The following is a 14,701-nucleotide window of genomic DNA, read 5'->3' on the forward strand; positions in this document are numbered from 1 at the left end:
ACGGACAGTTGATACAGAGTCACTGAGAGGCGAGCATGCGGGTAGCAAGGTGACCCATTCGCCACTCGTGCTTGACTCACCGAACTTTCCTGCGAATAATGATCGCTTATTTTGAAGAGCTGTATCGTTCACCGACTTAACGAGGGCGGAAAACAGCTTTCCGAGTTTTTTTTCTTCATACCACGGAGGTGTTTGAGATAAATTGTTTGGACCTTTCCTACCTCCGCCTGAAACACCTTCCCACTTTAAGAACAGCAAAGAATACTTCAAGAACACCCGAAGAGGAATTTAAATTCATGATAAAAGGGAGAAAATTAGTTGAAATCAAGAGGAGACCGGGATGGAGAGACCATTAATATCGAGAAACTTCCCAAACTTCAAAACTTTCATCGAACAGTTATTGGTTGATGCATAGATGTTATCGAGATGGACTTTATATGCTGAAGAAGGTGCCGATTTCCCGTGTTCAATTCCATGTTCATTATCAAATATATTACGAGTGATCTGAGTTGAGCTTACCTTTTGAATGGCAGTTTGGAGAGGTACGCCCGAGGATTTGACTAGTTCTTCGGTGAGCGAAGATTCGGAGACCAGCTGCTCTGATAACACATTTTCGTTGATATCCGCAACAGTTGGTTTCACTACATACTGCTGAACTCCTATCACCTGAAACAAGTAAATAAAATTCGGATGTTATTTGAAGTTGCAAAATGATCCGATTGTAAAAAACACAATATGTGTCCAAACCACTCATGAGCTAGTCTCACAATCAATGTTTTTCTTTTTAAAAAGATACACACATGATAAAGTGAGGCGTCTACATTATAGCTTGTAGGGATTGATTCTGCACTTTTTGGAGCAAAAACAAAAACCAGAAAAATCTAAACATGAACCCTTTATTTTGAGGATAATGTGAGTTAGCAAACGATTAAGGTATACCAAAACGTAATGATTGATACGAACTATCGCTTTAAACTTCGACCAAATGTTCGCGAGAGTATTAGGCACTGTTCATAATCGATTATAGAAAATGAAAATCGATATTTTTGACCCCAGGCTGGGTTTTTCGCTGCGCTGGACGAGATGAGTTCCAACTTTAGGTCTAGTCTACCTGACTTGATCATATAAACATATTGCACCAGCACCTAGTTTAAAGTCAGTCAGAACTGACCTATGCGTTCCTCCAAATCCTCCGTCGATTTGAATTCGGCTCAGCGCCGTTTTTAAAATAAATGCAATCTGGACGCATCCGAGCAGAGGACCTCGGTTCCAAATTAATTTAAATACCTAGCTAAAAGCTGAAAAGACCCGAGCTGTCTCGAGCGTTGAGCATCTAAATGACGATTATTCAACGCGGGCTTGGTCAAGGAGAACGGCTTAAGAGCTGTTCCGATACATAAATTTCGGGCTGCAACATGCGCGAAAATCGGATTACGCTCAGGAGACAACTGGTGCGTGATGTGACTTATTACCCGTAATTATGATCCGATCAATACTTGAAAAATGATAGGAAAATTCTATTTTTCTCGTCGACAACCTTTGTCGGACTAAGTCGGTCTTTGAGACCCGAGTTTTTCATCGAGACGAAACTGGAGGAGAAAAAAGTCATCTGAGGAGTACGAAAAAGAGAGAGAACGAGAAGACCGATCTAAAGAAGAAAAATACGAAAAATAGATTTTTTTTCCATTTTTCTTCTTCCTCTTTTTGGTGTTATCCATTTTTTCGTACCATTTCTCCTCATTTTACCTGTTTTTTTTCTTCCCTCCACCTCCTTTTCCTCCACCATTACTTCTTCTCTCTCCCCATTTTATTCTTCTTTCCCTCTTCATCCTCATATTTTTCTCATTAATCATCCGCCACATCGTCCCCTTCTTCCATTTTTCTTCTTATCTTCATTCCTCTTTTTCTTCCGGTTCTCTCCAATAAGATTTTTAGTCTGACTTATGCGTCTACATCTGACTTATAGTCAATCTTAAGTCTGGCAGACTGACAATAAGATTAGTGAGACTCAGCAGCAATGCCGTCCAGTGGCGTGGCGTGCTTTGCGATAAATCGATTAACTTGTCATTTGAACGGATGGAAAAGTATCGATTAACAGAGTGTTCGCAGCGAACACCTTAATAATCGATAATTTACCACAGTTTCAAATGGGGAACCATCGATACATCGCCAAGCACGCCACGCCACTGATGCCGTCATCCGTGGCCTCCCGGATCACGGCTGGTTTTTCGTCTGATTTGAATTCGGCAGCTCGGATAATTGAACTAGATCGCACAGATTAAAACTCGAGGAGAATTCTTTCGACTCACAATCAGCTCGGCTCTTCAAGCTGACGCAATCTCCAACAGCGCACGCAGCGCCCCGACCGCTCGACTCGGCTGCAGTTTTTTCTCCTTCTTTCTTTTTGCAGAAAAGCCAGCGCGATAACGAGTCGTTTTAACGGTGGACAGAAATTACGAGTCTTAATGAAGTTTCTTCACACTCAATTATTCAAAACTAATTAGGAGGGAAATTAATGATACAGAAACGGATAGGAGCAGATCAGCTTCAGCGATTGCAGGAAAGGTGCGCGCGGGCTTTACCTCACAAGTCGTTTTCAATTTTGTTCCATACGCGGTGCATAGCAGAAGTTCTCCTATGAGGTATTACATCTGTTATTCGTTTTCCTAAGCATGAAAATTAACGGGGGAAATCGAGTACTTCATTTGTAAAGTCAGATGGGGACGAATTAGAAATCGAAGAGAGAAGAAAAAAAATAAACGGCAGAAGAAAAGGAGAAAGAAAAGAAAGAGGTAAGAGGGAAGGGAGAAGAAGATAGAAGCGAATATAGAAAAAAGGAAACGAAGAGAAATAATAAGAATGAAAAGAAAGAAGAAGAAGCGGAAGTGGAACCATAAAAATTATCTTCTTCGTCTCTTCTTTTTCTACTTATTGTATCTTTTTTCTCTTTCTCATTCCTATACTTCCTCATGTCCTCATCTTCCATACTCTTTCTTTTTTCTTTCTTGTTCCTCAACATCTATGACCAGTTTTTTTCTACTTCTGCTTCCCCTTCTTCTTTCTGCTTTTCTAAAGTGTCCCCATCTGATATATTTCAGTGATCCTACGCTACTATACTTCGTCGTATCACGAACAAAAATACGTAACCCCATTCCAAAGTTGCACAATTGCTTCGATTAGTTTACCTTTTCATAGAAATTATGACTGCCCAACTTCTGTTCAAAATTTTGCTGATTTTAGCGTAACACGAGGAATGATCAGTGCAATTTTTAGTCAGAAACACCAAACAGTTTCCCAGGGAAAATATAAATCTGAGCATGAAAATTTTGCAACATTAAACTTTTTTACATTTTTTTTGGTATGTTTTTTCATCAGGAAAACGTCAACTTGTGTGCTTCTAGATACTTTAAACATGAGGGATATGACTTTGTTGCTTGGTTCGATCTGATTGTACATCAAGTTATGGGTCTGAACGACTCAAAAGGTTCCGAATGTTCCGATAGAATTGACACACTACATGGACATTGACACAAGAGACGATTCCGGCATGGAGGGATGATCGGACGACCCCGAATTCGTTGACAGACTTATGATTATCGAGTAAGGTCCGACTGCGAATGTGACCCAGATAGGAAGCGAGCCTCAGCGCCGCGCGCGCTCGGTTCAGGAGCATGATCCGGTAAAAAAAGGCCATGCGACCGGAAGCTCAGTGGGCTTCCGGCTGATCAGTAATTCGCTGTCGTTTCTTCAGGATCCGATAATTTTTCCGCTTACATCCGACATTAATATTCATGAATAAAGCACGTAATAAAACTAATTAAATAAATTAGGCTGCACATAACCGAATAAGTCGGCAAAAAAGTGGACTACATTTCACAGCCATTGACACGGAGAGTGTGTGAGAAAAGGGTCATGATTTCTCTTCTCACTGACGCACCGCATTGGTCCGATTTGGACTCCTTTTTTCGGTGCTTGACACAGTGAACGGTTTTTTTCTGCATCCTTTGACGTCAGCGAGAATTGAATGTTACAGTGACTGAATATTGCACCCGTTGAAGCTAATATAGTCAAAGCGGTCATTTTGTCAAATGCCTCTGAACAGGTGGCAAAATTTTGGGAACTGACAAAATTTTGAAAATATTATTCAACTATCTGCTCTGTATTTTTCGATATTTTGAACGTATACGTCGATCAAACTACAATTTTTTTGGAACATTTGATCGATTGTAAAGTTTTCCATCAATTATTTTAACGGCAAAATTTTTAGTTGCCATTGCATGTAATTTATGGGATATCGAAAAATTTTGTTCGTTCAAGCGTTCGGCGATCATTAATAAAAATCATTATCAAAAGAATGTACACATAGACTTCAAGTAGAATCTCATAAAAAATACAATCGGCGATAGATTTACAATTTCAATTTCACAGAAAATAATGAACTATTTGCCTAAGCGTTTGACAAAATGCCTGATTAAAGGTTTGACCTTCTGCTTATTGCTCGCTAATTCGCCGGATCATATCAATCAGTTGATGAAAATGTAAAATTCCCTGATTTTTCCGTCAGGAAACTCTACGCGAAATAGGCGCCTCGAATTAATAATGTTAGGTCAATAGTGATCCGAAAATAACGGTTGACTATACTTTATAGATTAGAATAACTGCTTAGTCATCTGAACACTTGGTGGACGACATGATGTGGGTACATAAAAGGTGAAATGGGCTAATTTTATTTTTGAACACGCTCGAACAATGGGAGGCAAAAAAAGAGATCCCATTTTCAATTTTCTTGTGCGGAAATCAATGAGAAATTATCATCGAGTTCAATGACATTTGTTTGAGGTCTCGGGAATTGTCATTCTCGTGTCTCTAGACAGATGAGCGCGCGAAATCTGACCCTAAAAGTGAGTCAGTTTGAGGGAAAACGAAGGTTTGCTTGACAGGCACTTATTTTTTGCATGAGCTGCCAAGTAACAAAGGAAGTGTGAACATCGCTTTTTCACCTCTTCAGAAAACGGATCACACAACAAGTTCATGAACTTTTTTCGTGGACTACACATCAATTTTAACAAGTGCGTGGTCCAAAAGGCTCGCAATTAGGTTGAAATGAGGTTGGTTTGGAATGCATTCAGCAAAAATAATGTTATAAATGCTAAGCAGTATGCTTTTTCGGTTCTACTTTGTTAATTTTTATTTTTCTTTACTAAATTTAATAAAACTTACATCGCTCGAGCCAGTAGCTAATGTAGATCAAATTCTTTAATTCACGTTTGCTTTTGAACTTATTTGTACAATTCAAGATCAGACATTTTGCACTGCCTCATGCTGTTATGTAAACTCGACCTTACCTCCCTTATTTATGATTACACGCATCTTGTCTTCAAAAAATTCCACGTTTTCCGAAATCAAAATAGAAAAATTCCCAAATATTCAGTCGCTTTTGGGCAGGAATAAACCACTGACAATTTTCGACACAATAAAGCGAAAATTCCGCATGATTAACACATACTTCCCGATTTCGATGACGTATTTCCAGGTTTTCCCTGACATCGAAAAATTCCCCGATGATTCTTGGTTTTCCGAGTTGCTAGATAGTTACCCTACGATTGAACCTCGATCAGGCCCCCAAAAAGGACCCAATCGGGGTCTAATCATTGACAAACCCTATTTATTTTTACAAGGGCGAGGATGATCTACCACCGACGAACGAGGAAACCGAGCTTTATCGTAAAGTTCACGGCACTCAGGATGATTACAATGGCTGATTGCATTCAAATCAGTTTCTATCGTCATAGAAGCGACGTCTAGGAAGTACCCTACCTTGTCGATAGGAGCTTCCTAGATTCCTAGATTTCACGGCGTTTCCTCGCAGAAGACCACTCGTCGCCCTCCTAGCGTAAAAGCGTAACTACTTTTCGCGATGGACTTAAACGTCCATAAACCTCAATGCTTCCCAGGGTTGATCTCTTGGTGTATTTACGTCATTTTATGAGCCCGGTGACTCACTGTCAGAGGAACGGACGTCGGAATGAGACTACCGAACGAGGCGCGCGGCGCATTAAAGAGCATTACCATAAGCCGCGTTCTTCGGAGAGAGAGAAAAAGAAGGAAAAAAGAAAAGCAGGCGATTTGAAATTTAGATAAGGCGACAATAGTCTAACGCGGGTAAGGTCAAGGAAAGGTCGAAAAAGGGAAATATTCATGAAGTTGCGAGCTGGTGACATCGGGTCGCGGATTGGCTCAACTTGGGGGGAGGGGGTTCGGAGGGACCGTCCCGGCTCCCGGTGGCTCTCGCAGGAAGTGAGAGCTGCTACTATGACAAACTGTTTCCTGCCGTCTGAATGTGACTGTCAAATCTCGAGGCGCTAGGGTTATCCTTCTTTCCGATCGTTTAGTTCGGCTGTTGAAGGAAGCGCTCGCGGGTGCTGCTTGGAACTCAACGAAAACGAAAACGTCACTGAGCAACGAGGAGGAGCGATCGATTGATTGTTGCAGACATCGGACTACGACAAACCGGTCGTCTGGCTAGACTCGCGGTTTTTGAGAGCCATGAGCTGCTTCCGCGATCGAAACGTATCGATTTGATAGATGTTGGGCAACAATTTGCGAATTGTTTCTGCATCAACGTTGCAACCAGCAAATGATGATTTTTCGATATTCGATTTGCTCAACTTGGAACTCAACGAAAACGTCACCGAGCAACGAGGAGGATCGATCGATGATTGATTGGTGCAGATATCGGACTGCGATAAACCGGTCGTCGGGCTGGACTCGCGGTTTTTGAGATCCATGAGCTGCTTCCGCGATCAAAACATATCGATTCTATAGATGTTGGGCAACAATTTGCGAATTGCTTCTGCATCAACGTTGCAACCGACAGATGATGATTTTTCGATATTCGATTTGCAAATTTCGATCTTGAAACACGGTGTCTCTCTTTTTTGTGATGCAACACTCAACAATGTAAACAATAGGAGGAGTTAAGCTCCTGAATTCAAACCTGATCTTGGCTGTGATGTTGCACGAGTTTCCCCACCAATTACATACAATACTCCACCAGAAACATAATGTTTTGAAACTCTTAGGGATTTTCTCTAAATCTTAAGAAATGTCTTTTACAGCTTTCAAACCCAAGTGTTGCTTATAGTTCTAGCAAGAAAATGAAACATGAAACGAAAGAAGACAAGGTGTACCATCGTCGAAACTCTGACGTAAGGACGTATCTTACTTTCCACGAGATTCCTGCTTTAAATATAAATCCATGTTTTCTGGGGTTCATGCGAAAATCGAGGTACGCCCTTACGCCAGAGGAGTGACGATATTTTTCGGCTGATTTTGGTTGAATCTGTCCTAATAATGTCCCAAATTTGCTGTCCGCTTTGCGTGGGTCGGATCGCTCGGGCTGTCCGTAAGCCTTTTGATGAGCTACTTCCGCTGATTTATGGGTTATGATTACACGATTTGCGGATGGTCGCGGTCGCGGTCGCAGTCAGCTAAGTTTCGACCGTGAAGCTATAAGTAGCCGTGCCCGACTTCAGTTGAACGTATTTCTACCAAACGGAACTGTGTGCATTAAGATATGAGCCCTGAGACCCATAAGAATATATGCATAACAGGGCTCACGTCATAATGCACGTAGTTCCGTTTGGCAGAAATACGTCCAGTTGGAAGTCGGAGATTCGCATGCTGATTAAATCGAATCGACGAAGATTGTGTTTTATGATGGAGTATTAAAACCTTCACGTTCAACTTACGGTCGAAACTGAACAGAATACCAAGAGAAAATACCTCTCTCGTTTAAAAAAAAAGAAAAAAGAAAAAAAAAACCCCTATAAACCCATTCTCAACCTGAATCAGACTTAGGGGATTTTTGATTGAGGCGTTAGTTTGAAATAAAATCGTAAGTGATATCAGTGATTTCCATGGTGACAGGTTGTTTAATGACGTCTTGATGGGCTCTCCATGGAGTAAATCATCAAGGCGGTATTGTTGGTAACATGTAGGTAAAAGTCTTTTACATGTACAATTGAAGAAGACTAATACAGGGATGCAAATTGTTCTAGGCCTCTGCATGTTTTAAAGCGGCCGAATCAACAATTCTCTTCTTACAATTTGATTTTTGAAACAAGTCAACATTTCGCGTTTATCGAAATTTCTGTACATTTTTACGACGCAGTCAGTTTCCGCATATGGCAAAAAACAATTTAAATTTTTGTAATGTTATTGGAACGCGCTATTTTTCCACAAAAAAACCAGTATCAACTTTCGGAATCACAATTTAGGAGTAGGTAAGTGGCAATATTTTATGGTTGCACAGAGGACGAAAACCACCAGCCTAAAAAAATAGTGTATTTCTGTAAGAGAATACACTGAAAACTTTTTCAGCCTCCACAATTTTCCAGTATAGAAAACGAAAGGGAGTGAGACAGAATAAGAGAGCGGGAGATTACAATAAAAAGAGAGAATATTCCCCGCATAGAACCCGAAGAAACCAAAACCGCAGGTTCATCGTCTTGTCTCTTCGCGAGGATCTTCAAGCTGCAGTGAATAATTTATTGTATGATTTGTCAAGAAAATTATTTTCCGCGAGGACATCAATCACAAAACTTTAAGTAAGCGAGCTTGCTGGCGGTTTTGCGGTGAGTTTTCGTTTTTTGATGAAGCAGATTAGGTCGCTGAGGTGTACACAATATGCACCTCGCAACGATATTCCTGAGAAAAAGTTGATGCAGGCTGAATCAAGGTGGATTTATGAGTTTGGCTCGGTGTTTAAACAATTGGAAACCCTGAAACGGAGTCAGGGGATTGCGTGAAAAATATGCTGGTTTTACTATTCATAATATTAAAAAATAGGACGGATTGACTACTTTTCACTGTGAAATGGATCTAGAGGAGGTGGAACTGTCAAGATTAACGACTTTGAAACGACTAAACGCATTTTCCTCCCTTTCTCTGAAGGATAGCTTTGCAAAATGACATCACAATATTTCATCCAATTACAATTAATCGCGTCACAAGTTTTAATGAAAGTATTTACGTGCCCCCACATCGAAATTGTTGGAAAGGCTCATCAGGGTAAGAAAACAATAAATGATGGGTAATTTCAACAGGTGACGAGCTTGCAAAATTGTCTACAGGATTTCCACAATGCAATTCGCGGATGCACGAAGATGATGCGAAACGACTGATAATGAAGTTTAATTTGCCTGCATCACCGTGAACTTTACTCAATGACGTAGTTATAGGTGTGCTCAGCTTTGCCACCGATTTTGTTCATTACCTTGGAAAAAATATTTCCAACCTAGACCTCTCCTGAAGCAATGACATCAGGTATTAACGGTGAAACAACCCCCTCTTCCACCTTCATTCCCCATAGGAATCTACATGGAACTTAGTATTAATACTATTTCTATGAAGGTACTTGAATCTTAGGATTTACATGCTTGAGTCAACCACAGAAGAGCCTACGCATAGCGTGATAACAAAAGGCGACAACTGATGGTGCCGTGCTAAGACGAAACTTCGTATGAGCATTAACACGTTGCTAAATTGCTCCTGATCAAACGCGAATTTTCTGGAAACCTTGGGAACATCGCATTTTGTGGATAATTTCCGAAGCAATTTAATAGTGCGAACCTTAACTTTTATGGGTAAACTCATTATATTTCTTCTTAAAAACAAATATTTCATCGAGGACAATTCGGCAATCTTCAAATGCTCAACGGCGTTTTTCAATAATGCGTCAGAATGCCACCGTGCTAATGATAAACGCTGTATGAGCCATCAGGCGTTGTCAAATTTCGTTCAATAAATCACGAATTTTCAGTGAAATTTTGGGATATTTCTCTTCCGATTTTTCAGCGGATTTCGATCGTGATTCGATCTAAAAAGTCTGCATATTTCAAGGAAAAATGGATTGCGTTTTGCAAAAAGGAACCACTAGCATTGCAATGATGCTAAGATTGTGCAACTTCATCGTTTCCAATAAAATTGCGGAAATCGTGAGAAACTATGAAATTTAGATGGTAATTTTTGTCTTAAATTTACAGTTTTTAGCGAGTAAAATAGAATCTATTAATGGATAATCGGGGTTTTCCTCCAAGACAAAAGAAGTTGCACAGTCTTAGCAACATTGCAATGCTAGTGGTTCCTTTTTGCAAAATGCAATCCAAATGTTCATAACTTTCTTCAGAAATAATTATTTCCTGAGAGGAAATTTGGCAACTTTCAAATACTCATACGGCGTTTTAGCTTAGTTTGACAGTATGGTTCCCGGACGGACGCGGCTGAGATGGTGGCCGCTGGTCGCTCCGGTGGGGCACGGTGCTGCCGCGATAGCGAAGAGAGCAGTAAGTACACGCTAGGATGAGCCGTGAAACACATAAAAGCACGTGCTAATCATGGCTCATATAGAAATCCACTTAGTGCTCTCTTCGCTATGACGGGAGGGTGACGGATAATGCATGGCCGACTCCGAACTCGCTCATTAGCATTTTAAATTGTTTCGTCCACTCCGACTCCAACTCTAACAGGTGCTGGCTCACCGTCCGTCGCGTCGTCGTGCGAGACGCCACCGCGCGAGGCGTCGCGACGCCCCGCAGGATTTCGGCCGTGTAATCGCGAATCCTGGACGCCCGCCCGGAACCCGCCCCGGTGGGAACGAGTCAATCCCTCCTCCACGCTTACGCTCACACATGAAGGTGTCAACTTCAGGACAGATGGTGAAAAATCGCTTATGGTTGATGTGAACTGTGCTAGTTGCGGAAAACTACTCAGGAAGCACCAACGGAGAAAAAACTTCCACGCTGCGGGAAAACGCCACGTGAGCATTCAAATGTTGCCGGATTCCCTCTCGGAAAATATTTCTTTTTGAAGAAAGTTATGAATATTTTTTCTTGAAATTTTCAGACACTTTAGATCAAAATACGAGCTAAGTTCTCAAAAAAATCGAAAGAAAAATATCCACAAATTCTCCTGAAAATCCGTAAACTGAAGTTCAATCTTTAGAAATGAAGTTTTTTCCTCCATGCAATTTAATAGGCGCATCGGGAAAATCTGAAAAGAAGTGCTGGAGGAAGGGGGAGGGGGCCATCGTAAAACCTGGAGCAACATAATGGCTGAAAACTAGCTATTTCGGTTACTTGATTTAATATTTCGTCACAGGTCTAGAAGTAGAGTGTCGTTTTATACTACCGGCAACGACAGTTCGGTTTCATGAAACACGATCCTATAAGTTTTCTCTTAAAACGGCTTAAAGTAGCGTGGCACGGTCACATGCTGTGTTGAGATACCGAGCTGCTTTGGTATTTAATTGGATGGCGTTCCATTAAAATGTCGTTATTTTTAGTAGAAGTCGGTATGCATCACTCTTCACATCTAGGTTTAAGACGGTATAGTGATTAAATGAACCGAAACAGCAAGTCTCCTGCCTAGATGTTGTCCAATTCCAATACACCACATTTGTTTCTTCCAGTGGACACTTAGCTGTGCGGTTTTTCGTGCCAGTATCCAATTTCGAAAAATTCCAGTTGCTTAAAACACTGATGGCCACTGTTGCACTATTCTCCTCGTTTGTTTACTTCAATTCACGGGATGTCCAAGTCTATTTCAGAAGATGCGACAATTTCGACACCTGGGATCCATTTTTGCCTAATTGTTGAAATGAAGGCGGACCATGTACCATTGCCAACTCGAACCTTTTCTCTGTGGTATATAGCTCTCAATTTATTGTTTAGCAATAAAAGCCATATCCAATTAATGTTTATCACGCTTATAGGGATCACAGTTTCTCGGGAAAGAAGAGTGCCAAGAACACGAGTGTTCCAGGTATATGGCTTTTCAATGTGTGCGTGATTACAGGTGATATGTGCATGTTTTTCAAGAAAATTTTGCCGGGAAGGTACATTTTAGTCGGGAATTCCTGGGAAAATTCCCCACTAAGATTCCTAGTCACGCCTTCTGTCAGGAGTTCGAAAGTGCTGCGACGACGCCGGTCAGTCAGAGAGCCTCAAACAGCGAATATCAATCATGAATACACCCCATCTATTCCCTTCTTTTTACCTTTCCTTCTCCTAAAGTTTCCGTCGTGTTGTTCTGTGCTCACGACGAGTAAGGGGGGAGAAAGGGGAAATTCTCCCCCTTTTTGATCTTTCGCCATGCATGGCACTATGTTTGTTCACTCCGATATTCTTTCCTTTATTGCACGATGGAATATTACGGTAATCGCACATTCGTCTAGTAATCCTTCATACACTTGGTGAGTAAAGTCGACGCCCATAATACCGAGGCTCATAAAAATTGGCGGAATGTGCGCTATGTGCTCTTCTAACCACGTTATGTTTTGAGCACACCAGGATACGCATTAATATACTAGAACATCGATAAATAAACAGATTGATTCTGCATTACAGCAAAATATTGATAAAAAGTACTTTCAAAGGATCTTGGTTAACGTGGTAAAAAAAATTAAAATTTTATTGGAGGAAATTGGGATAGTCTCGAATGTATTCATACGGCGTTATTCTTTAGCTCGGCAGTATTGAACGGTCGCACGCTCAAAATTTAGATACGCTTTTGACAGACCACCACTAACCTAAAAATCAGTGGTGAAGAGTGAACGATCGAATTATCGATATTTTCCCTTCTGAAGCTGAGCTAAAGAATCGATTATTAAGTTCTTATCGATATATTACGAAGCTCGCAACACCACTGCTAAAAATCTCCATATTTCATGAGTGTTCGCTGTATCAACGTCAAGCTATTCGGAGGCATCCTCAATACGTCCAAGAGCGATGACGTCACTCAATTTCTCGGGCCGGTGCTCCGATTGCCCGGATAGTGTTTCCTCGGCAAATCGATTTGCAAACACGGGCTTTGCTGGCATAAAGGCGTATCTACACTCCGAGATGAGTCCTATCGCTCGTATAACCACACGCTTTCCATGGCTCGGCGGAAAATCGGGTTATAACTTTACGTCAGCGACGCGACGACATGTTTCGGGCCGGAAAACCCATCAGCCCCTCCCACCCCCTCCTCCCCCCGGTGCGCATGCGCGTTGCCGTCGGTCAGCGAAGAAGCGCGGTTCGATCTGCGAACAGTTATTAGACACAATGCAAAATGCAATTGCATTATGCGCGCCGCGGAATAATGAAAGAATGCACCCATAAAACTACGTACGCTCTATTATTTTCGTTGCAACAGTTTCGTTTGTCCGACGCGGAGAACAGGTCTAGCTTGCCAAATTTCGAGAGCCTGGCGAATTTGCGAGGAAATTATGCGTGTTCGTGGACTGATAGTTGCCATATATTATTTTCCTCGGAAGGCACGATAATTCCACAAATAAATCAAGTTACGAACGGACTCCATTCTTAAAGTTTGTAGTGGATGTTACTGACATGTAGATTGAGATTCGCCTCAAAGTTACAATGGGGGCATACTAGAATCACGATAAGGTTTCGTGCAAATCTGCCTGAACCGATCTTCTAAAAGTTCTGTTCAGTTTCTTGTTTGCTGTTTCCCTAGTAGAATAGAAAAATCAAGCCCGTAATCTTCATTTTGCTGAATTTTTAACTATTCAGCGTGGAACATTCCTGAAAGCCCTTATTTTGAGTGTTTCTTGACTTTTCGAGGTTTCAGGGAAAAAAAAACATTCTAATTTTTCAAGGATGGTGGAAATCTTTTCATGAGCTATGCGAGTGCGAATAAGGAGTGCTACTCCAACAGCCAATAAATCAACAATTGGAACGATTTGAAAAATCAAACTGCACGAATTGAACCACACTGGGAAAAAAAACAAATTGGATCTAGAGCCCAGACTCTTGAAAACATTGACAAGAAAAAATACTCTTGATTCAATCAGATTTTTGTTTAAATCAAAAGGTAATCCGCTCAAATTAAGAGGCTTGGTTCTTGATTTAAGCAAAAATCCAATTGAATCAAAAGTTTTTTTTCTTGTCGATGTTTTTAAGAGTCTGGACTCTAGATCCAATGTGTTTTTCTTTCCAGTGCAAGCTTTCATACCGGAATTCCTTGCCTTCATACTCCGTCTTTTCACGAGTCAATAAAATGTATTTACTAATCTTTAGAAGTTTTCCCTTAATTTTCAAGAACTTCAATAATGAGGCGGCTATTTTTTAGTTTTTAAGATACACCTCTGCGAGAAGATCAGATGTAGTTCTTAGCGCAAAGAGATTCTATTTTGTGCCAAATTTTAAAGCGTCTTCCAGAGCGGAAATTTCCTTTCTGGCACCGTTGCGGAAAATCCGACAACGAAGAATTGGCGAGCGTATTGTTCTCTTGGGCGCTGCGCTTCCCGCGTCTAAGCGTGAGATGCACTTGTTGCATTCGAGTGTGTCCGCGTATACGTCCTACCCCCTCTCCAGTCCACCAATCCTAGTTCCGCGTTTAGCGGCATCGCGGGGGGGGGGGGGGAGAGAGGGGGGGAATTCAAGATCATAACTCTCACGGTCTTCATTTCCTGGACGATGAAAATCTACGTACGGCGTATGCGCGGGCGAATGAACTGAGAGGATGATCGAAATGGCACAGTCGAATGTGCGTGCGAACTGTGCTGGGTTTCCACTGTGCAAAAAAAAAAAAAAAAAAAAAAAAAAAAAAAAAACTTGAATGGTTCAACGAGGGAGCTTACAACAGGTTTCTCGGAAAAAATTACACTGAGGCTGGGTCCTGGAATAGCATCATCTAG

General features: G+C 41.2%; 1 protein-coding gene across 5 annotated transcripts in view; it reads right to left on the reverse strand.

Annotated features, from left to right (window-relative positions):
* Positions 1 to 14,701, reverse strand: part of fus (epithelial splicing regulatory protein fusilli) — a 220,160-nt gene that overhangs the window by 97,979 nt on the left and 107,480 nt on the right. For all 5 annotated transcript variants that reach the window (XM_072300752.1, XM_019054503.2, XM_019054502.2 and 2 more), the window contains one exon: positions 520 to 666. In XM_072300752.1, the coding sequence (XP_072156853.1) occupies positions 520 to 666 (147 nt within the window). The remainder of the gene's footprint in view (positions 1 to 519; positions 667 to 14,701) is intronic.

This window comes from Bemisia tabaci, chromosome 5 (genome assembly GCF_918797505.1).
Source record: "Bemisia tabaci chromosome 5, PGI_BMITA_v3".
In the NCBI taxonomy this organism is placed as follows: domain Eukaryota; kingdom Metazoa; phylum Arthropoda; class Insecta; order Hemiptera; family Aleyrodidae; genus Bemisia; species Bemisia tabaci.